Source organism: Centruroides sculpturatus, unplaced genomic scaffold (genome assembly GCF_000671375.1).
Source record: "Centruroides sculpturatus isolate CEXI.00-Female unplaced genomic scaffold, Cexi_2.0 scaffold956, whole genome shotgun sequence".
In the NCBI taxonomy this organism is placed as follows: domain Eukaryota; kingdom Metazoa; phylum Arthropoda; class Arachnida; order Scorpiones; family Buthidae; genus Centruroides; species Centruroides sculpturatus.
In genome coordinates, this window is record NW_019385424.1 from 298,883 (window position 1) to 322,966 (window position 24,084).

The 24,084-nt window shown below is 29.9% G+C and overlaps 1 protein-coding gene across 1 annotated transcript in view; it reads left to right on the forward strand.

The window, feature by feature from the left end:
* Nucleotides 1-23,303, forward strand: part of LOC111638857 (protein HGV2-like) — a 35,163-nt gene extending 11,860 nt beyond the window's left edge. The window contains exons 2-7 of the mRNA XM_023384619.1: nt 2,845-3,068; nt 6,294-6,365; nt 16,416-16,597; nt 18,145-18,209; nt 21,440-21,607; nt 22,952-23,303. Coding sequence (XP_023240387.1) covers nt 2,845-3,068; nt 6,294-6,365; nt 16,416-16,597; nt 18,145-18,209; nt 21,440-21,607; nt 22,952-23,288 — 1,048 coding nt within the window. The 3' untranslated portion in view covers nt 23,289-23,303. The remainder of the gene's footprint in view (nt 1-2,844; nt 3,069-6,293; nt 6,366-16,415; nt 16,598-18,144; nt 18,210-21,439; nt 21,608-22,951) is intronic.
* Nucleotides 23,304-24,084: the final 781 nt, after the last annotated feature.

The window sequence follows — 24,084 nt, forward strand, 5'->3', positions numbered from 1 at the left end:
GTAACAATGGTATTGTTAAGAGAAAGCGACGTGCAAGATTTACAGGCGCAGATGCAGTTCTTTCGTTTTTGCGGGAAATCGAACATATTTTTAGAACCATCTAAAAATTTTCTAATTAGTCTGGAAACAAGGGGACCCAATTCTTGCATTCTGTGAAAACGGGTAAGGTTGACTGTAACGTAATAATCTTTATCTTAGTTATCGTTACTATTGCCCGAGCAACGCCGGGCCCACCTGCTAGTATTAAATAAGGATAAAAAAATTAGTGAAAGGAAAAGTTCAATCATATAGATTATGTATGAACTGGTACTGACATTAAAGAAGAAAGAACTGTGCTACATGTCCATTCTAGGATCTTCTTGATATCTGCAGGGACCTTCTGTGAATATGTACTTAATGATAGGTTCATAATATAGTTTAATATCTAAGTACTAAGTACAGTAACTATATTAATTTTTACAAGACTTAATAGAAGTTTGAGGAGTCTCCAAAATCCAGAAAAGCCTAACTGCAAAAGTCTAGGTCTTGTATGTATCGATTAGGTCTTTGGCCTGGTATTTGAAATAATCCAATATATATTGTATGATTCCCGCTTGTGGTAATACACATCTAAAGATGGAATTTGTGATTTTAAAGGTATGTTATGTGCTACTTGTATAATTCACAATTTTTTGAAATTCATATGTCAGGTTGTTGTGTATGTAAAATTGGTTTTATATGTTTTAGTTGACTGAAGATGGGTGAAATGAAGCCCAAAACGCATATATAAACGTGTATCAATGAAAACTGAAATAAAAGAATGAATAGTGCCAAGTGATCATTATTACACTACATTGTGTTTATAAAACAAATACAAAGATATGACACAGTTTCAAAACATGGAAGATATTTTACTTTGTTATTTGATATTAGTCTCTTGATCAAATTAACTGTAGATTATGTATTTGTGTATTGTTAGGTCTTAATCATATATATTATGGTTTAGAAACAATTTACAAACTGTTAATGTCAAATGTATTATTTAACTAAACTGTTCCCTAAAATCCATGGTGAAATAAGCAAATACACTGGGTGATCGGTTAATGAACAGTTCAGATAGTGAACAAACCGGATAACGAACACTTTCGTGAAAGATTTTTATGATCGGACAACAAACACTTTACTGAACAAACATAAAAAGAAGTGACGGAAAGTAATGAATATCAATTGATTTTCCCTTGTCTTCAGGTAGCAATTTGAAACCTTTCAGAACATGGCAGACGTCAACATTGACACTCAACTCGATACCGATCTGATAGTATCCCTCCAAATTTTGAAACTCTCCCTTGTAATTCCAGCTTTTTGTTTACCTTTCTGACAAATAATTTTTTATAGTTTTTGTGAGACTGTTGGATGGGCACTTGTTAAGTTTTGCTTTGGGATTTATTTACGAAAGGTGAAAGTTTAACATTTTAATACCAAATTTCGAATTTCCTTTCATTTAAATAATTTTTGTGGGCTAGTTGATTTCTGTTCTCCAAATTTTTGTAAGTGCTTTTCTAAACTTTTTATTTAAAAAAAGAAACTGATAATATGGAGACTAAAAAGAGGAGTGTCAAGAACTGTGCTCACCATAGAAACCAAGTAAGAGATAATAGCGAAGGTAGAAAGTGGGCACAAGATGTCTGATGTTGTTAGGCAGTATGACTTGAACAGGTCTACAGTAGGCACAATCTTAGCTATGAAATACAAACATTGCTAAACCCGATATATATAACATAACTAAACACCAACCGTATGCCGAAAAATTAGTAATTTAGTAATTTTTCGGCATTTAGTAATTAGTCTTAAACTAACCCGATAGATTTTTCGGCATATGGTTAGTGTTTAGTTTAGCTATGAAAGATATATCAAGAAGTCTCAAGCTGCTAATGGAGTAATGAAAATCGCATCTGAGAAATAACTGAGAAATATGAAAGATATATCAAGAAGTCTCAAGCTGCTAATGGAGTAATGAAAATCGCATCTGAGAAATAAAGAGCATTTTAGAGCTCATAATGGAACCTGAAACTGATCTGACGACAGAAGAACTCCAGGGATGTCAGAACAACAATCATCCAAGTGGCATCCAAACCAGAATAAGGTTAATGGGGTTGGGGATCTCTACAGTTACGATACTATTAATTACTTCCGAAAAATCTTGAAGAAAAGAGTAAAGCAATTGACATTGGACAGATTCTTTAACCCCCACAAACAGAAAAAACATGACTAATAAAAATGCAATCCTCTGGAATGAATTAATCAAATTCCTGTAAAAATCTATGTGTAAATTGATAATTGGTTAATTAATGAACAATTTGGATAACGAACAAAGCCTTGGAACGGATTATGTTTGTTAACTAATCACCCATTGTATTGATAAAGTTGATTTCATTCCTAATACTGTCTTGTCACACTTTTCAATTCGATAGTTGAAAATTTAAAAGCTTTGACAAGTCTAACTAATGAAATTAATAATAGAAGTATGTATAACACATGCTTTTCATTTTCACAGGTTCTGCTTTAGACAGGCCATTCTATGGGAAAGATCTGATGATAATGCTGAAATAAATGCAGTTTTTGGTTTTCACACATTTCCATCTTAAGAAGGTCTCTTGCAGGTTTTACGGTTTTACATATTGTATTAGATCTTCATGGATTTTTGTATAAAATTAAGCATTTACATTCTTGTATAAGTTTCAGATCAAAATATTTATCACACAGGTTTTAAAATTACTTCAGAATTAAATGTTAAATCAGAATTTAATTTCAGTCTTAACTAATTAAAAATTACCAAGTTCTTTAATTATTATTTTTTATTTTTAGCAATGGCTCACAAGCTATGAATCATCTGGTTCAAGGTAAAAGACACATGCTGGTGCAAGATTATTCTTCAGCAGTATATAGCTTACAAGAATCTTGTCAGTTATTTGGCAAGCATTATGGAGAAACTGCAAATGAATGTGGTGAAGCTTATTTTTGTTATGGAAAAGCATTATTAGAATTAGCAAGAGCAGAAACTGGAGTTTTAGGAAATGCTCTTCCAGGAGGTTTGTTACATATTTAAGATATTTTTTCTAAATAGTTCAACTAATAAAAATAACATATACAGTAGGCGTCATTTATCCGAAACTCAATTATTTGAACGTCAATTATCCAAAAGAATTCCAGTCGGCAAATTTAAATTTTCGCCAGTGCTGTGGCGCTGCAATCTTTGGCTATGTCTTGGGCTACTCAAATATTTTACATTTTTGATACTAAATTAACTTCTGAAGTATAATTTTTTTATTGTTTTTATATTTTTCAATATTTTTATTATGTACAAAATAAAAAAATAATTTTTAACGATACAATAGTCTTTGTTAGGCTTAACATCAATGAAAATTCAACGTAAAGCGACACGCAACGGAGAAAAATTTCAACATGGGATAGGTTAATATATTTTTTTGTACATAATCTGTTGTCCGAAATATCGATTTTTCGAACAACCCCAGTCCCCAATTGATTCGGATAAACAACACGCTACTGTATTTAATTTTGTACTGTACCTGTAAAATCACTTTCATATTTATTTTAGTTTTTATCCTGAAATGTTAAATGAGCTCTTTCTGAATTAATCTTTTAATTTCTGATGAAATTAAAATTAAGCTTTTAAACAGCTATGCTTCTATTGATTTTTTTTGGTGAATTGCTAGAAGTTAATAAATAATTGCTAAAAGTTGATAAATAAATTACTAAATATGAATTAAATGTGAATTGTTAAAGTTAATAAATGTTACTAATTAAACTGTGAATATAAATTGCTAAAAGTTAATAAATAATTGATGTAAAATTTAATACAGTAGAACCTCGAAAACTCGGCCTAATGTGGACCGAAGGGTGGCCGAGTTTGTGAAAATGCCGGGTTATCGGGAATGGGGTTAAAAAAGGATAAGTATGCGTGTTTCCTCAGAAAATACTGTACTGTACTTGAATGTATTGTTTGCTTCAGAATACAACAGAGAATAAACTGCCCAAATACCCTTATACCTGATAAGACAGACCTCAGAAAAATACTTTGAGGCATAAAGCTGTCTATAATGAAAATTAATTAACTAAGGATTTTTTTGCCCTGCCAGGGTGTGGCCGAGTTATCTGGAGTGCCGGGTTATCGAGAGCCGAGTTTTCGAGGTTCTACTGTATATAATATGTTAAAGATATTAATTATGGTTTATCATTGTTTATTTACATGAAGAATATGAATAAAGAAATAAGTTGCATCATATTGTAAAAAAGTTAAAATAATCATCATTGTTTCTCTGTTCCAAATATATATTCTGAAGTAAAGAAAATCTTTAAAAAGTCTAACTGTAAAAAAGTAAAATTTAAAATTATCTTGTGCTGTGTGAATTAGGTTCAATATATTCTTTAGGCCAATGATTCCGAAACTTTTTTGAGCCACTGCCTCCTTGGTTCCATAAACTTATACCCAATACCCCTCAATCAAATCCCAAAATCCCTAACTTGGCCTAGCAGTGGCCAAGCAGTCTTCATTCCCTAAACACTGGGAGTTTGGTTGTGGGTTCACACCTCGCTTGGACGGGCTGGCCATGTGAAGTTTTCAGGGTTTTCTTCACATCTGTAATGCCTAAATAGGGGCCAGTTTCCCTTAAAAAAGATCTCCCAGAAGGCATCCCCCTAGGCAGATCACCCATGTTGCATTGCCATTAAAAAAAAAACCCTAACCTATTTTACCTTATGTGAGAAAGCTTGGAAATATTCTTAGAAAAAATTTTTTTATGAACTTTATTCTTTGGGTCCTTACTGTACATTGTTCTCCACATCTGGAGACCATTAATTTGCAATGTTTCTTCTTACCTGTTTTAATAGAGGAAAGGAAAGTGTCAGTGACCCCAACCCTTTCCTATGGGTTCTGTTCAGTCAGAATCTTTACTTAGTGCTCCCAATTGCACCCTCTCTTCTTTTCATACCCAGTACCCACTTTGGAAACCACTGATTTAGGCTCTCAAAGGATGCATAAATAGTAATTTATGTAGACTACACAGTGATTTTGTAGTCTGTGCATTAATTTGATTTTGGTAAGGGTGGGCAAAACAAACATTTTTTGTCAGAAAACATAGGGTTGGGGATGTGGTGTACTTGGTGGTGAATATAAAGTTAGAAATGCTGTACTGCATGCAACATATCACCCTGCTGGTGGAGGTTTCTTGGAAAGCATATGGTTTCAGCACAGTTGCCCAGCACATTTTGCAGGCAGTACTCCTGAACAACATTTTTCCCCACAGATAGGCTGTGGTGGGACTGATGATTGGTCACTAAAACCACCAGACCTCACCAATCTGATTTACTACTTCTGGAGACACTTAAGTATGTTAGTATATGCCACACTAATGAATGATGAGGAAGATCTGATGAACAGGATTTTGGGTGCTGCAGACATGATTTATGATACTCCTAGGATCTTTGAGAGAATCTGACAGTTAATGGTTTGTTACTCTGCATGCTGTTTTCAGGTCAACAATGGACATCTTGTAACTACATATAGAGTAGTAACATCTATATCTGGCAGAGTGGTATGTTGCATGATGCCATGTAAACTGTTTAACTTGAAAGATAAACATTTTTGGGAATTTATTACTTGCCATTTTACAAAAAGAAATTCCTAAAGTAGAAAGAAAGACTAAGGAATCAGAATTTTTTTAAAAGTACTTCTGTCTGATAAGCAGGGCTGTGGAGTCGCGTAAAAATCTACTGACTCCGACTTTTCCTTACCATCCGACTCCGACTCCGGCTAAAACACCTAAACTCCACGACTCCGACTCCACAGCCCTGCTGATAAGACAAAGTTAAAATATTACACATATATTGGAAATTTTAAATTTTGCTTTGAACTATTAATGGTTAGTACTCCTAAGCACTTTCATTTCATTTCTGTAAAATCAGCTTATAGTGGCAAAGATTGATTAATAATTTTCAATTGTTTTAGCTGAATATGATATTAATTATGTATATTAATTTTAATCTTGAGTTATAAATCTCATTTATTATGGAACTATTTTTGTTTCTATTTTAAGAATTTGACTTTTTTTTGAACTGGTAACTATTATTTCATGACGATTATAGTTTAGTAATTATGTAGAAGAGTTTTATCTTTATGCAATTTCATTAAATGTATTTTGTAAAATATTTATGAAAATTATATAGAGAATATTATTTGTGATATTAAAATATTTATTTTGAAAAAATGTATTCTGATAATTAACATAAAAAATTAGATTCTGGGGAAGAGGAAGAAGAAGGTGAAGCAACAGACACTGAAGAAGGTGAAAATACTGAGAAAAGTGCAGGTAAATCTTAACATTTTTGTAAAAGTTAGGGAAGAAATAATTCTATTTTGAGAATGCATGTATATATAATGCATGTATATACATGCATTATATACATATATACATGTATATACATATCGTTGATCCACAAGAATAGTGACACAACTCAAAAATTTCCAATTTCAAGTTTATTATAGAAATGTATAGCAAACTCCCCCTATTTTTATGTGGAAGAACGACATATCATATATAGCCATATATGATATGTCGTTCCATATATGATACTTCCAAAAATGGATTTTCGGAAGTAGTCATATATGATATGTCATTCTTTCACATAAAAATAGGGGGAGTTTGCTATACATTTCTATAATAAACTTGAAATTGGAAATTTTTGAGTTGTGTCACTATTCTTGTGCACCAATGATATATAAATACATACATATACACTAAAAATATTGATAAGATTATTTTATAATTTATAATGTTAATCTCTTCAGCAATATTATTTAAAGAGCAATAGAGTTATATATTGTATGAATTGGATATCAATAGAAAATTTCACAATTGTAAAAATCCTAAATACAGTATAAATAAGGTAACAGATTTTAAACATAGTTTATAACATTCAGTATATAAATTTACCATTAAGTAATATGTTATGAGAAAAAATTATAAAGCACATGTTTCATCCAATAATTTTATTATTAAACAAAATTAATAGATAAAATTCTTTATAGCAAATGAAAAGAACATTATTAAAAATATATGATTGAAACATAAAATGAAAATACACACTCTCTCCTCTCTCTCATTAAACATCACAGATATGTGTAAATAATTTTCTGAAATTTCTCATAGTGTGCAAGATTTAATCTATTAAATCTTGCATCTTAGTATAGGTTTCTCTAATAAATCTTATCTGCTAGTCATATGTATTTTTTTCATTACATTGTCTTAATGCAGTAAAGTCCATTTAATAGAACTTTGGATAAAGGAGCAGTTTTCTTAAAATAGCACTCTTCCTTGTTTCCAATTTTCTCCCTTGTATTTTATATATAGCAGGATGCCTGTTAATGAACACTAGATAGTAGAGCAGTCCATTTAAATGAGCATTTTTTCTGCAGCATTTTTAGAAGTTCACATAAGGGAGCAGAATTCTAAGAAAGATTTATTAGGTTTTATATTTTTAATCTGATGATAAATCATCACTTAGGGCACATGGTAATAGTTCTTTCTATACTATGGCATTTGTTGAAATATGTGGAAAGTATAATTAACCCTGGGGTAGTGCAGTGGGGTGTTTCGCAACCCCCGACGTTTTATAAGTTGCACTATTCATAGATTTCGCAAGAAATATTTGTGTCCTCTTCAGTAGCTTCATGATTTTATGTATAGACTGCAGAAATTCCAGTAAGAGAAAAACAACAGTTCTCAGTGGGGTGTCCAATCACCCCACAGTATTAATTACGTTTTTTTAAAAATTTTACAAATAATTATTTAGGTTTTTTTATTTTTCAAATAACTATAATGTGACCACATTTATTATTTATAATATAGATATAATAATCAATGTGAATGAAAATAATTTAAGTTTATTTTAATTCAAAATGGCTGACTTTCATAAACACATTGAGAAAATATCAAACATAGCAAGTTGCTTTTCATCTGCAATGAGTGCCAAAGTACAATGTCAGCTATTGAATCAGAGTGACAAAAATGCTTAAAAAACAATTTAGATTATTACTATTGGTTTAATAATAAGATCTAATGTAATGAGTTTTGATAAATGTTGTTTTTTATTTTCATGGATTTATGTACTAATATAATATGTAATCATACCTGAATATAATCATATGTATATTGACACATGCCTTTACCAAATAAATGAGTAAATCTTTATGAATTTTTACTTACATGGTTTATGGACCCAAAAAAATGTCGGGGTAGACAAACGCCCCACTGCACTAATGCCGAAAAAAAACTCTGTGCACTAACGCAGGGTTAAAAAATATAGTTAAAAGTAAACAAATGAGGAAGGTGAAGAGGTTGAATAAGACAAAATGGAAATTGTTTGTGAATCAACAAAATTCGTTTTTCTTAAAGATGGTGAGAATATATTTAGGGGAAATTTTATCAAATGTAATGCACTTAATGAGATCAAAGAGGTAGTTGAAAAGAAAGCTATAAGCAATCATATTCAAAAGAAAATTGCAGACTTTTTAAATAAATTTATTTAGGTTGTTTATTGCATAAATAGTTATGATAGTGCATATAATTCATTTCTATATTTGTAAATTATTGTAATAAAATTTGTTAGAAAATAACTTTATTCTTGTAGTACATATAGTATAAAATGTTCTAATAGGACATATATATAAGACATATATCCTATTAGAAAGTTGCAAACATTTAGAAAATTTGGAACTAGGGTGTTTGCATCTTTTCAGCTTTGCTTCCTACTACATTTCTGGAAAGAAGAGAAAGTAATGTAATTTGTAAATATATTGTATTTACTGATTATTTGCTAAAATAATAAAATTGATATGAGAACAGAAATTAATATGTATGTGCAGTAAAATAGTGATAACAAATTTTAACTTTTTCAAGTGTGTTATAAGTTACACAGAGCTTCTAAGAAATGAAAGTTTGAAAAATTAAAATATGAACAAGCTCTTCAGTGATATTGTTACTTTGGATAAGGCAACATCATGCAGTGATTCCAAGTGTGCTCTCTTAAGCAAATTTCACTCAATTAGATTTCTGTTAAACTGTATTTAGACTAACATATTACCAAATGAGCTAAGGTAGTTTGTTAGCTGCTAATGAGTTTGGAGGTTTTATATGATGATGGCAATGAAAATAGTTTTCTAATGCATTTATTGGAAAAAATTTGATAACTAATATAAATTTGTTATATAAGTGCAATCTAGTGTAATAACGATCACTTGGCACGATTCATTTCTTTATTTCAATTTTCGTTGATACATGCTTACACACATGTTTCGGGCATCATTTGCCCCTCTTCAGTCAACTAAAAATATAAAACCATTTTTACATACACAACAACCCAACACATAAATACAAAAAATACGGATTATACAAGTAGCACATAACATACCTTAAAAATACAAATGCCATCCTTAGATGTATATTACCACAAGTGGGAACCATACAATATACATTGGATACCTAGTGTTTCAATTTTAAGAAAAGGTTTTTTACCTAAAACTACAGCTTAAAAACAAATTGACAAATTCTGCACAGGACATATCCCAAATACTAGGCCAAAGACTTAACTTTAGTTGGTACACACAAGACTTTGACTTTCACAACCAGGGTTTTTGGATTTAAAGATCCCTTAAACTTCCATAAAGTCTTATAAAAAATGAATATAATTAATGTACCTAGTATGTAAATATTATGCTATATGCTTAACTTATCTTTACATACATATTCCCAGAAGACCCTTGGAAATACAAAGGGAAAATTGGAATAGATGTGTAGCACAGTTCTTTCTTCTTTAATGTTAACATCAGTTCGTACATAATCCACAGATCTGAACTTCACTTTGATTAATCTTTTTATTCTTATTTAATGTTAGTGACAGTTCTTACATAATCGACAGAACTAAACTTCACTTTGACGAATCTTTTTGTTCATCTCTCGGCATTTTGTGGCATTTTTCCATATGGTGATTTGCATAATCATGCGTTCTTTTAAAGTGGCGAGCCAAGATTTTAAACTGTTTTTAATCGTAAATTCTAAAAATTTACTTTAACCAAAAAATTTTTTCCTTTCTAAAGTTGCTCCCCAGCAAATTTTCTCTTAAAGAATTTTTTACAGTATTTTTAGCCAATTCTCATTGATTTTTAAACTTAAGTTTTTATTTATACAGTGTTTATTTTTTAAAATTTCTATACTTTCTTTGAATTTTCTATTATAAGTTTCTTTTTCTTTATGTAGGACCTTTACATTATTTTGGTCAATATTGCAGTTTATTGTGCAGTGTTCAAGAAAAGTTGAATTAATTCTGTGATGTTTTAAGTCTGCTACATGTTCTTTTAATCTAATTTTCATCTTTCTCTTAGTTTCTCCTATGTAGAATTTTGTATTTTCACATGTGCATGGAATTTGATATACAATGTTTTTTATCTCATCTACCTGTTGTTTTCCTTTTGATGTAGATTTATTAGTATTTAATCTAGCTAAAAATTTTTTATATTTCAGAGCAAGTTTTACGTTGGTGTTTTTTATCTTTTTATTAATTTCTTCATATTCATATATCTCCTTATTTATTTTGGCTTGCTCTTTATTTTTTCTAGAAGTCTTTTCATTGTCTATTCTATTCATGCCAGAATTCTTTTCATTATTAATTTTATTATTTATTTTATCTTCCGAAATTTTAAGTAATCTATTAGGATATCCATCTAACAGGAATTTCTTATTCAAGTCTTTAACATAATTATATATGTTAATATTTCTACTAGTTCTATTTTTAATTTTATTATATTCCATAGAGAATATATTCTTTTTTATATATAATGGTATATTTGAATTGTATTTCAGGGTTGTTTGTATTGAACAAGATTTTTTAAAAGTTTTCAATTCTAATTTATTTTTCTTTCTTGTAATTGTAACATCCAAGTAATTTATCTCTTGATTAGTTTTTCCTTCTTTTTTCTGTTGTAAATTGTATTGTTTTGGTTATTTTATTAATTACTTTTGTTATTTCTTCTGTTTTAACTTGTGTTTCTTTATATAGAATAAAAATATCGTCTACATATCTCTTATAAAAATATATCCCTGGTATCTCATTAATTTGATTATCAATATCTATCATTACAAGTTCAGCCAACTTTGGACTGATCACAGAACCCATACTATTACCTTGTGTTTGTGTAAAATATCTGTCTTTAATTTCATAATAGTTGCTTCTATATGCAAATTCTATTAATTCTACAATTTCTGGTTCCATATTTATCTGTGTTAGTTTATTTTCAATCATTTCCCAGGTTATTGATGGATACATATTAACAATGTCAAGATTAGCCATTCTTAACGTTTCATCGATATCTAAGTTTTTTAGGTCATATATGAATTCATCTGTATTGCATATGGCAAATTGAGAATTTTTATGTTTTTGTAAACAACTTTTTAAGAATTTTTCCAGATTGTATAAAATAGAATTTCTAAAGTCTATGATAGGTACGGTGACCATACGTCCTTTATCTAAGAGGACAGTCCTTTATTTCACTGCTCTGTCCTCTAACTTTATTTATTTTATAAAATAGGCATTTTGTCCTTTATTTTGTAAATCCAATGCAAAGTTTAAAAACATTTTTAATAATATATTGAACAAGTTAGTTTCGTGTACGCCATCGCGATCAGTGTTGTCATCATGTTCATACATTGCTACATAGAGCGCGGTAGTGCAGTGTGTCGCCAACCGAACGGCCCTTTGACAGTACCAAGGGGCGGACACTCTTATGGGGATTTTTGTGATAGTTTTTTAACTTTCTGGTTGGTGGATGATACACTTGGAGCATTGGTGAGCATTCGTCAACACTTGTCGACAATCTTCGGGGGCTCGAGCATGTGACATATTTACTGTTAATGTGCTAAATAATTGAGACATGTGCTTTATTGAAATAGAGGTGTTTGAATGGGTCACATTACTCAAAATCCCTTTGTGGGTGAAGGTAGAGGAAAGCTAGATTTTTATTTCGAATCATTGGTCTGTAANGGGGCTCGAGCATGTGACATATTTACTGTTAATGTGCTAAATAATTGAGACATGTGCTTTATTGAAATAGAGGTGTTTGAATGGGTCACATTACTCAAAATCCCTTTGTGGGTGAAGGTAGAGGAAAGCTAGATTTTTATTTCGAATCATTGGTCTGTAAATATACTCGACAGTGAATTATTTGATGAAGTTTTGTGTAAAAAAATATGTCACAAACCAAAAGATCGACGAATGGCGACAGAATAACAAGCCCTGCCATCAAAAGTGGGTTGAGATTTTTGAACATTTTACAGCAAAAAATTGCTTTCAAAAACATTTGTAAAATCGTAGAATTTTCTTTGTCTCCCTGGATCTAATGCATCGTCGAACGAATATTTTCAGTGGTGAATAATATGTGGATGAATGAAAAAACCCAGTTAAAAGTAAGCACATTATTTCTGTCAAATACAACTTTCAAATGAACTGTATAGAATTTTATGACTTTTTAAAGCATGAACCAGTGCTATTAAAAAAAAATTAATTCTACTGAAAAGTATCAAAATTAATGTTATTTGAATTTTTACAATGTATGTGTAATAAATGTTATAAACTTATGAATTATATAAGATTTTTTAATTTTCTTCGATATGTCCTTTATTTTCCCCCAAAAAATATGGTTACCATAATGATAGGTCTTATCTTTTCGTCTGCTTTATGTGTTTTTAACAGAACTTTTAATTTTGGTGGCCGTTCGTTGTTTTTGTTTAAAATAAAGCATTTTTAAGCATTGTTTATTTTTCCTAATTTTTATAATTTTGTAATATGATTCTTCATTTCTTTATATATGACATCTTTTGGGTTAATTGGTAACTCTCAAAATTGATTATTCTTGATGACTCTAATTTTTTTTGTTTCAACCCATTCTTTGACTATAACAATTTGTTTTGATTTATCAGCTTTTATAATTTCCAAATTATTTTCTTTCAAAAAATTATATACCTTATTGATCTAGTGTTTATATTTGAAGTAATTTTTATCTCTAATAATTGTTTATTTCCTTTTGTTATATAATTTTTAATACTGATATTTATTTTTATAATGTTTGACTCAATTTCTGGCATGTTATTACACATATAGTTTAAATTCAGTAATATCTGTTTGATTTCTGTCGATTTGGGCCGTTAAAATCCAGACCTTTTTTTAATATAGTCTATCAAATATGTCTTCTGGTATTATTACATTTGTTTTATTCAGAACTAATGATTTTTCATGCTCTATTATTTCTGTTTAGTTTTGTCGATTATGTAAGAACTGTCACTAACATTAAATAAGAATAAAAAGATTAGTCAAAGAGAATTTCAGATCTGTGGATTATGTATGAACTGATATTAACATTAAAGAAGAAAGAACTGTGCTACGCATCTATTCTAATTTTCCCTTTGTATTTCCAAGGGTCTTCTGGGAATATGTATGTAAAGATAAGTTAAACATATAGCATAATATTTACGTACTAGGTACATTAATTATATTCATTTTTTTATAAGACTTTATGGAAGTTTAAGGGATCTTTAAATCCAAAAACCCTGGTTGTGAAAGTCAAAGTCTTGTGTGTACCAACTAAAGTTAAGTCTTTGGCCTAGTATTTGAGGTATGTCCTGTGCAGAATTTGTCAATTTGTTTTTAAGCTGTAGTTTTATGGTAAAAAACCGTTTCTTAAAATTGAAACACTAGGTATCCAATGTATATTGTATGGTTCCCACTTGTGGTAATATACATCTAAGGATGGCATTTGTATTTTTAAGGTATGTTATGTGCTACTTGTATAATCCGTATTTTTTGTATTTATGTGTCGGGTTGTTGAGTATGTAAAAATGGTTTTATATTTTTAGTTGACTGAAGAGGGGCAAAAGACGCTCGAAACGTGTGTAAGCATGTATCAACGAAAATTGAAATAAAGAAATGAATCGTGCCAAGTGATCGTTATTACACTCATTTAGGGAATTCGATCCCGGTCCTTATTTCTAATCCCGGGATTTCGGGATTATACTTAGTTGATCCCGGGATTATTTCGGTATTGAGGGTTAATAAAAAATAAGAAAATCTTACAGAAATCAACAAATCAAAATTTAGACAAAAATCAACATATTTTACAGTATACACCTAGCTAATTTAATCACTCTAACTAATCAGACTCAGAGTCAGACTAACCAGACTTAAAATCACTCAGTCTTCATGTTAAATTTATTCTTTTTTAAGCATCACTGAGATCTCTTTAAACTCACATAAATTGAAAAAACCTTTATGTAACAAACTATGCAAATAAACGTTGAAAATTAACAAAAATCTCTCTTAACATCGACTAAATAGACTACTTTCATATAGCAACCTAGTAAGTAGGTAGTAAGATAAGTTTCTTAGCAAAAAGTATTTAAAAATAATATTAATCAGTCACATTTTTCTTAAATATAAAGAAAACTAATCTAATAGGAACATTCTAATTTGAATTGCGAAAATATGATCTGAGAAATAACAACGCATCCTGTGTCTCATCACCAAGTCTGCTTCTCAATTTGTTGCACATATATGCAGCTGCTGAGAAAACGCGTTTAGGTTTGATGGAAGTTGGAGGAATCGTTAGTAAATACTTATAAGCCCGTTCTAGTTATAGCTTCGAGGACACGGGGAGGTTGGAAGAAAACAGTCCGGTCGACACAGATCGGGATTGTAGGAGTAAAGGCTACAATCCCGATTGTTTCGATCATTGTAAGCATGCCTTTCTAAAAATAAACACGTTAATTTTGTAAATTCGGTCTCTGTGTGAGTCTCTCAGCATCCAGCAAACCACTACTCCCAAACGTAAAAAGACTTTCTCGCATCATCCTGACAGATCACGGGCAAGGCGGGGGTCGTAACCTTTTCACCTAAGGTCGACCCCCCTAAGCGAGAGGCGTCGGGTCTATATTAACCACACTGGCAAAACAAGATGGCTGACACATTGACAGGTAAAACGCACTGAGTAGTGCTCTCGACTGCGCCAGAAAATCGATTGGCGCCCGCGAAAATTCAAAAATACAAAAATGAAGTATATTACCAAGTAACCCAGTGAGAACTGCTTGCCTATCATTTTAGTTCAAAATACAAGAAGTTTTATTCCAAGCAAGCATCGCAAGCCCGCTAGGTTAATTTCTGCTGCTTGCTTGGAATAAAATTTCTCATATTTTATATTAAAATGATAGGCAAGCAATTCTGTAAAAGCACTGGCACTGAATGTTTCGCTTCATGCAGTCTATTTTGCAACTTTTTTAGAATGATGTCAATCCCGAAAATCTCGGGATTAGGAAAACTTAATTTCGAAAATTTTGGGACTGAAAGTAGTCGGGATCCCGGGATCCCGATTTTCAAGATCCCGGGATCAAATCCTCTACACTCATTGCACTTATAAAACAAATATAAAAAATATGACATGGTTTCAAAACATGGCAACTAATATAAATTTTGAATATTTAAACATTATTATTTTTAAAGTATAATGATTGTTAAATATAGAAAAGATTTGATGTAATTGATGAAAAATCATTAAAGATTCTAAAATGTAATTTGTTTTGAAATACATTTGCCAATAATAGATAAATTTCTAAGTTAAGAAAATTATTTTTATATAAAATTGATTCAAAAGTTCTACTCTTAAACTTTTGGTTTAGGTCAAAAACATTTGTATTTTGTCTTTACATATTTAGATTTTTATTAAAACTTATTTAATAGAGATTTTAATATTATAAATTTCATTATTTTGTTCAAAGAATAAATAAAATGATTAATAATATACTACTATTATCACAAATACAGTATTAAACAATATTTTTATGCTTTAGTATAGATTTCTTATTATTTTTTGATGAAAACAGTTTATAACTTAATTGTAAAAGTTGTAACCTAAATTAAATTTATCAGTGATATTAATAAAAGAAAAAAATGCTGTGATATTAAAAATATAATTTGATAAATAATAATTTTTAACTAATTACTTCTGTTATAAAATTCACTATGATAAATAATCAAAATGAAACAAATGTAGATAATTTTAAAAATTTAATTCTCTTAAATAAAATATATTATTAATAAATATTTGAGAATTGTATATATATTGACATGATAAAAATTGGGTTGGATTATTTAGAATATCATAATTTCCATTTTAAAATATAGATTATCCTATAATTGTGGCTCAAGTAAAGGTATTAAAATTATTTAATATAAATTTTTCATTTGATATTTAAATATTTCCACTTTTTTAAAAGTTAAAAGAAATATTTTTTTTATTAAGAATTATTTTTGATAATTTTTAGAAGATAAAGATGATGATAAGGAAGACGAAAAGGAGGACGATGATGAAGATAATGATAATGAAGAGGAGGTTAGTGAAGAAGAAAGTGAAAAAACATGTAATTTGTCTCCAGATAGTACATCACAAACAGGTGATCCTACAGAACCTGGTTCGTCGTCTGGTGCACAAAAGGAAGAAAAAGAAGTAAGATGGTGTTATGTAAAACTAAAGCTATTATTTTGATTTTATATTCTTTTTCTACATTTGGTATTAATATAACTTATTTACTTCTGTTTCATTATATTTTTTTTTTTACTTAAAATATGGAATTTTTGTATGAAAGCCATAATTTTATGCTAGAATGTGGTAAAAAACAGTGCAAATAATAAAATATTTATAAATCTTCATTTGGATATAATATAAAAAAATATTTATATATATAACACTTATCATTCATTCTGGTTGTTTTTTAAAGATTAGGCATTTTTTGATATCAACTAACAACTTTGTCAGAATAAAGTTTTTGTTCCTAGTAATTTAATTAAACAGTACATGGATACTTTATTACATCAAATGAAGCAAGACTATTAAACTATTTTTATTATTACAAAGTCCATTTGCACACAGCATAGAAAACTTGAATGTACTGTACACAGCAGTTTTGCTGGAATATTTTCAATCATTCTGCATTCAAATTTAATTGAAATTACAATGATTTTTGTCTTTTTGCACTTATTACTTCAGCAGATAAGCTTTTAATTCAACTACAGCATTAAAAATGTTAATATTAAGCTTTGAAATTCATTTAATCATATTAAAAATGTTTAAATATAATGAAATACAGGTAACCCCTGTATAACACGGTAGTTACGTTCCAAAAAATTGCCGTGTTATGCGAAACAAAAAACTAGTACGAAAAGGAGGGTTAGGTTCCAAAAATTAAAAAACATGCTACTATATTTTCATAATTAAGATGAATATCTTTATTAAAGTTTTCTTAAGTGATATATATTAATATAAATTAAACAATGTTTTCTTTGTCATCACTAAAAGCACTATTAACTGAGAGCGTTTTATTTTTGGTAAGTTATCATTATCCTCTGAGCATTTTTCTGCATTATTTTCAGATTCATGCTTTACTTTTTGCAAAAAGTGTATGTAATTTTAGATTGCTTGCTTCTAATTAAAAGATCTTTATAAATTTCCTTATATGGTGCTAAGCACTTATGGAATAACAGAAAAACATCTGGCAACACCAGAAGCAGAAGCGTCGAGATCTGGCAAAATTGAAACAATTTTCGCGAAGGACCATGTGTATGGAGACGAGAAAAGAAAATTTACACACTGAAGTACTAATAGTTCACGAAAATAATAATTTTCGTGAACTATTAGTACTTAAGTATGTAAAAATTTATTACATTTCATGTTGTACGAGGGTTTTACCCATTTCTCGAACCGTGTCAGAGTGAATCCGAGCTATAAAAGTACCGTGTTATACGGGGGATGGTACCAATTCTCGAACCGTGTTAGAGTGAATCCGTGCTATGGAAGTGCCGTGTTATACGGGGGTTACCTGTAATAAATTATTAATATCTGATATTAATAATTTATTATTAATATCTGATATTATAATCTTTAATATCTGAATGATATTAAAGATTATAATATTTTTGTAAAAATAAATGTGAGAAATATTTTAAATTGATTTGTGATATTTAGAAATATTTGACATTTAACAAAATTTTTTTCAGGATGAAATTTCTAACTTACAGCTTGCATGGGAAGTTTTAGAATTAGCAAAATTAATTTTTAAAAGGTAAGAGTGTTTAATATAAATTAGATGTATTTAAAAATACAATTTTCTTATTTTTTAATAAAAAATTAAATTATTTTTGTATTAAAAATGTTTTTTTTTGGTATCTATCAAAATTCTTAAGCCTACAAACCACTTGACAATATTAATTATTTTTACCTTTGTCCTTAATGTTTTATTTCTTTGTTTCTATATTGTCTACTTAGACCTTGTTTATAAATAGGACTTATTACATTAATGTAGTTTCAGATTAACAAAAAGAGAAAGTCTTAGTCAAAAGTCAAAACAAAATATCTTTATTTTCCCTTGTACATTCTTTTTGTGTGTTTAGGACCTGTATGTCCCTCTTCAGCAGGTTTACAACATTCTATAATAATTGTATAAAAACTTTTTACAATTATAACTTTTTACAAAAACAATGATAATCCTGACAATTATACCTGACAATATTTAAGATAAAAAAATTACTTATATTTTCTTTAATGTTTGATATTAAATACAACATTAATGCTGACATAAAGCATCCAAAAAGCAGAGCATAACATACTTATCTTAATGTTTTTTAATTTACACCTGTATAGAAAAAAAAAACTATTAAAATTTAAGTTATGGTACGAATTGTTAAAAATTCTTTACTCACTGATCTGGTTTGACATCTTTTCATATTCTTATTTCCCTTTTCTATTATCTTTTCCACTGTTACTTAGCATTTCTTTTAAAGGCAAAATGCCTTTAAAATAAAATTATGTACAAAAATGTATTTCTTTTTAATTTTCAAGTAACAACAAATAATAGCCCAAATATTTAGTTTTTATTATTTCTTGTATCTAGAAAAATGAAGTATAGCTTGCAAAAGTACCAGAAGTAACCATAAGTTGATTTAATATTAAAATTTTCTAATTATTTGTTCAAATAAACAGAACAGAAATTATAAAACATTAACAAGACCAGTATTTCATATGGTGAAATCTGGATTATACACTCATTGCCATAAAAATTAGCACATCAAGAAGTTGTTGGAATCAAATGAAATTTTACATTTGTTTCAGTAACAGTGATATAAGTATTACAAAATAAATGCAAAAAGATCATTTATTGCAAGAAAAACTGCAGATGAAAGGGGGTGTTCTAGTACTCTGTTGAGCTATCTGGGATGCCTGAGTTATGACGAGATCGTACCTCTTTTTGTTGGCAACAGTTTGGTGAATACTGCCCACTTGTCAGTGGATGGCTTGGTTACATTTACTATCCCAAAGGGTCAGGATTCTTTTTGTCAGGTCAAGTGGAGGAGGAGAGAGGGGTCATCAATAAGGCATAGGTGATATGCGAACAATAGAACACCATTTAACGATAGAAACAACGATTTATTAGATTAAACAAAAATTAACAATTACAAACTCTAACATTAAGAACTTTTAACTTGGTTCGCTAGCTTCTAATACATGGGAGAGAGTTCACATTAATTGTTTCATATCTCTAGGATAATTCCACATAGAAGAAAATATTAGTCCTTGTTCTTGTAAATCGATGCACAAAGTTATAAAAATCCTTTGAAACTCAATCCCTTCCGACCAGCCATAGATGAGAGACTTCCCCGAGGCGGGGGGGGAAGAAGTCGCTTTTATAGCTTCATGGTGGGAAAAATCATCATGTGATCAACTATTGTGGGAGGTAAGGTTGTTTTAGCAGGTGTGGAGGTTAAAGTTGTTCCCAGGACCACAACAAAATGATGAATTCAGACTTTAATTGTAAACTTTAAGTCTTGCAATATGAGAGTGCCATTGTTCAGATGTGTAAATGTTTACATTAAAAAGGAGTTATAAGTTTTTATTGTTGATGAGATATTTGATTCCATTTTTCTGACAATGGGTTTTTCCTGGTAAGATGATAAATGTGTTTAAAATATATCAAAAAGTTAGGAGGAAAGTGGAAAATTGGTCTGCACATGGGTCGGATCTCACATATCTATAGTGAATACACAATGTGATATGGGCAGGTATGGAGGCATACAGGTGCCAAATGGTGATCTTCAAATGGTCCTCTACTTTGACCAAACTCCTAGACTGTCCAATTTAGTGTCCCATGTGATCCCAGACGTGTTCAATCAGTGACAAATTGGGACCGGTCAGATCAGGGAGGTGTGGCAATGTGGCAGAGTCCTGTGATAAGAGGCAACACATGTGGCTGCAGGATGTCATGGTCCCACTACTAGAGATGACTTGCTGTCATATGTGATGGTACTCCAGATTTTCCCACCAGCTATGGGGTGGTATGCTGCTCTAAAGAGTAGGCAGTATTGAGGCATTCACCATGATGCCTGCAGACACAAACATAGCTGTTGTCAGTGCCAAAACTGAATCTTGATTCATTGCTGTAGACAACCCATCCCATTCTGTTGCAGTCCAATCCCATCATCAGTGACACCACTCCAAATGAAGGCAATGCTAGGTGGCTGTCATTGACAGTACACATAATGACCACTGCAATACCAGATGTTCTTCACCCAGGTACCTCAAAATGGTAAAGACACAAGGGCCTGTAATGATGGTGTCAGTCTGGATAGTTGACAATGATATAGTCAGCTGTGTGTATGTGCTTGTTGGAGGACCAGGCAGTCCTCTTGGCTAGTGATCTGTCGAGGCTTTTCTCAACCTGATGATCCTCCCTCTCTCAAACTCTGTTAGTTGTTCATATGGTCTTTGATTATGACATAAAGGCATCTCTAGTAATACAGTATCCCTCTGCAACAAGTAAACTACAGACAGGATGCCTTTGTGTGCTTTTTCTTATAGACCAAGGGGGACAATTTAACACCCTCTGCTAGAATTATACAATGAGCCATCATACTATAACAGTAATCATTTCCATATCTGCTTGAGACTTATCTGCATGCCAGATTTTGCAGTTTTTATGGTGTTAAACAGTATGCCAAATGTCATTTCTATACCAGAAAGTGACAATATTCATGTTATATTGTAATAACATGAATGATGTCACTTTCTGGTATTTGTTGTTTTACACCAATGAGAACCAGGCTTAAGACATAATGCAAAAAAATGAATCCAAAATTTAGTTTCTTTTTATTGTTGAGATTTATCTATAAAATTTTAAAAGATGTTAAATATTTAAGAAAAAGTTTTTTATAATTTTTATTGTTTTTCACTAGAATTATTATAAATACTTTTCTCTTGTAATAGAGATTTTCTAATTTTATTTATATTTGAATATTTCAGACAGTCAGAAAATAAAGCTATGCAATTAAAGACAGCAGATGTTCTCTTAAAATTGGGTGAAGTGAGCATTGAATCAGAAAATTATAAGCAAGCTGTGGAAGACTTATCAGAATGTTTAGAGTTACAAACAAAACTATTAAATTCAGATGATAGACAAATTGCTGAAACGTNAAAAATAAAAATTGCATTATAGTGAATATTTTTTTAGTTTACTGTATAAGTTGGCGACCCCACAGAAAGCCCGTCGCGACCCATAGGTTGGGAATCTGTGGTCTAGAGAGATTTAGCAGTCAAATTTATATTTCAGGACATGCAGAGGACATTTCTGAGAAAAAATATGACCAAAATCCACCACTATTAAACATTCTATTTGTATAAGGCACTTATTATATACAGGAACCTTAATGCACAGGATGATGTTTAGAGTGGTTCTCATTCTGAAGGTATAAGACCTGAAGAAATGAACAATATGTTTGACAGCTGATTATAATTGATCCTTTGTGATGCATCTTGCATGCAGTGTTATACTATCTTTCAAACCTGCCAAATTGCAACTTATCCTTGATAAATCATACTTTTTAAGTGTCTTCATAACATAAAATCATACAAATTAAGAGCCAGAGAATGTGGTAACAAGGGACTAGGAAATCATGAATAATCATTATCACAGAAAATTTGCAAACTGTATACAGAAGTTTGTGACAGCATGTTTTGTTTTTATATTCATTATTGAACTGAATTATTCATGTCATATATAAAATAGAATTCTCTTTTTATTAATGATAAAGCTACTTATTTATATTATTGCAGGATTGTGATTGCTTTTTGAGGAATAATTATCAACTGTGAATATATTGAGTAGTTTGCCAGATAAATATGATTATATTGTGACAAACTACTGCATATATATATGCAGTAGTTTGTCACATTAACAACAGTAAAATTTTACTCATTTCACAATACATAACTTATTAGTTCAATCAGTGATATTAACATGGTATATATATACGTATATATATAACATGAATGATGTCACTTTCTGGTATTTGTTGTTTTACACCAATGAGAACCAGGCTTAAGACATAATGCAAAAAAATGAATCCAAAATTTAGTTTCTTTTTATTGTTGAGATTTATCTATAAAATTTTAAAAGATGTTAAATATTTAAGAAAAAGTTTTTTATAATTTTTATTGTTTTTCACTAGAATTATTATAAATACTTTTCTCTTGTAATAGAGATTTTCTAATTTTATTTATATTTGAATATTTCAGACAGTCAGAAAATAAAGCTATGCAATTAAAGACAGCAGATGTTCTCTTAAAATTGGGTGAAGTGAGCATTGAATCAGAAAATTATAAGCAAGCTGTGGAAGACTTATCAGAATGTTTAGAGTTACAAACAAAACTATTAAATTCAGATGATAGACAAATTGCTGAAACGTATCCTTCTAATTTGTAATAACTTTTGTTTTGTTTTGTTTTTTCAATAATTTTCCTTAAAAAAAATAACAGCCATTATCAATTAGGTCTTGCTCATTCTTTTGATAATCAGTTTGATGATGCAATTAGTAGCTTTAGAAATGCAATGTCAGTAATAGAATTGAGGATTTCAAATTTGAAACAATTAGTGAAGGAAAGTGGAAGAATAGAAAAACCACTATCTGATCTGGAATGCATAATGTCAATTGCAGATGATGATCCAGTCACTAAAGCAATGGTAGAAATAAAAGAACTGGAAGCTATCATACCAGATATAAAGACAAAAATAGAAGATATGGAGGATCTGAAAAAAAATACTCAAGAAGCATTAATTGAAGCAACATTACAAAAAATGGAAGAAGTATGTTAATTCTATTTTTTTACCTTTAAAATAAAATAAATGCACAAAATAAAAAGTTAAAAAGTTTTTGTATATATAATAAATAACATTCAGTTATTTATTTATATATACATATGTAGTTATTAATGATTTGAATGAAAAATAATAGTTTTTATATTATTTATATAATACATATAAATAAACTATGGTATTTTAAACAAATAGAAATTTTTAATTTTTTAAAATAGCTTATTTAACAAATATATATAGGCTGATCATAATTAAAGTACAGTAGAGCATCGATTGTCTGACTCAATTGGGGACTCAGGCTGGTTAGATAACTGAAAAAATCGGATAACCGAAAAGAATGAAAAAAATACATTATTAGTATAGTATATTAGTATATCCCATGTAAATAGTATTAGTATATCGTTAACCAATTTTGCATTAAATTTTCATTGATGTTAAGCCTAACAAAATTTTTAAAAAATAATAATCATCACTATTGTATCATTAAAAATTATTTTATCACTCACGAAACAAACAACCATTCATAATTAGAAAATTAATTCTTGTTTAAATACTGGCCTTCCTTCAATGGTCGAGCTGATGTTACCAGCTAAAACACGCAAAGATTTAACAAAAGTAATATTAAAGTAGCCAAGACATAGCCAAATATTGTAGTGCCACATCACTAGCGGACATTTGAAATTTGCCGACTAGAACGGTTGGTTAATTGGGGGTTGGACAATTGATGCTCTACTGTACTTCTATTGAACTGTCTAGAGCAACGGTTCCCAACCTTTTTTGAGTGGCGACCCGCAGA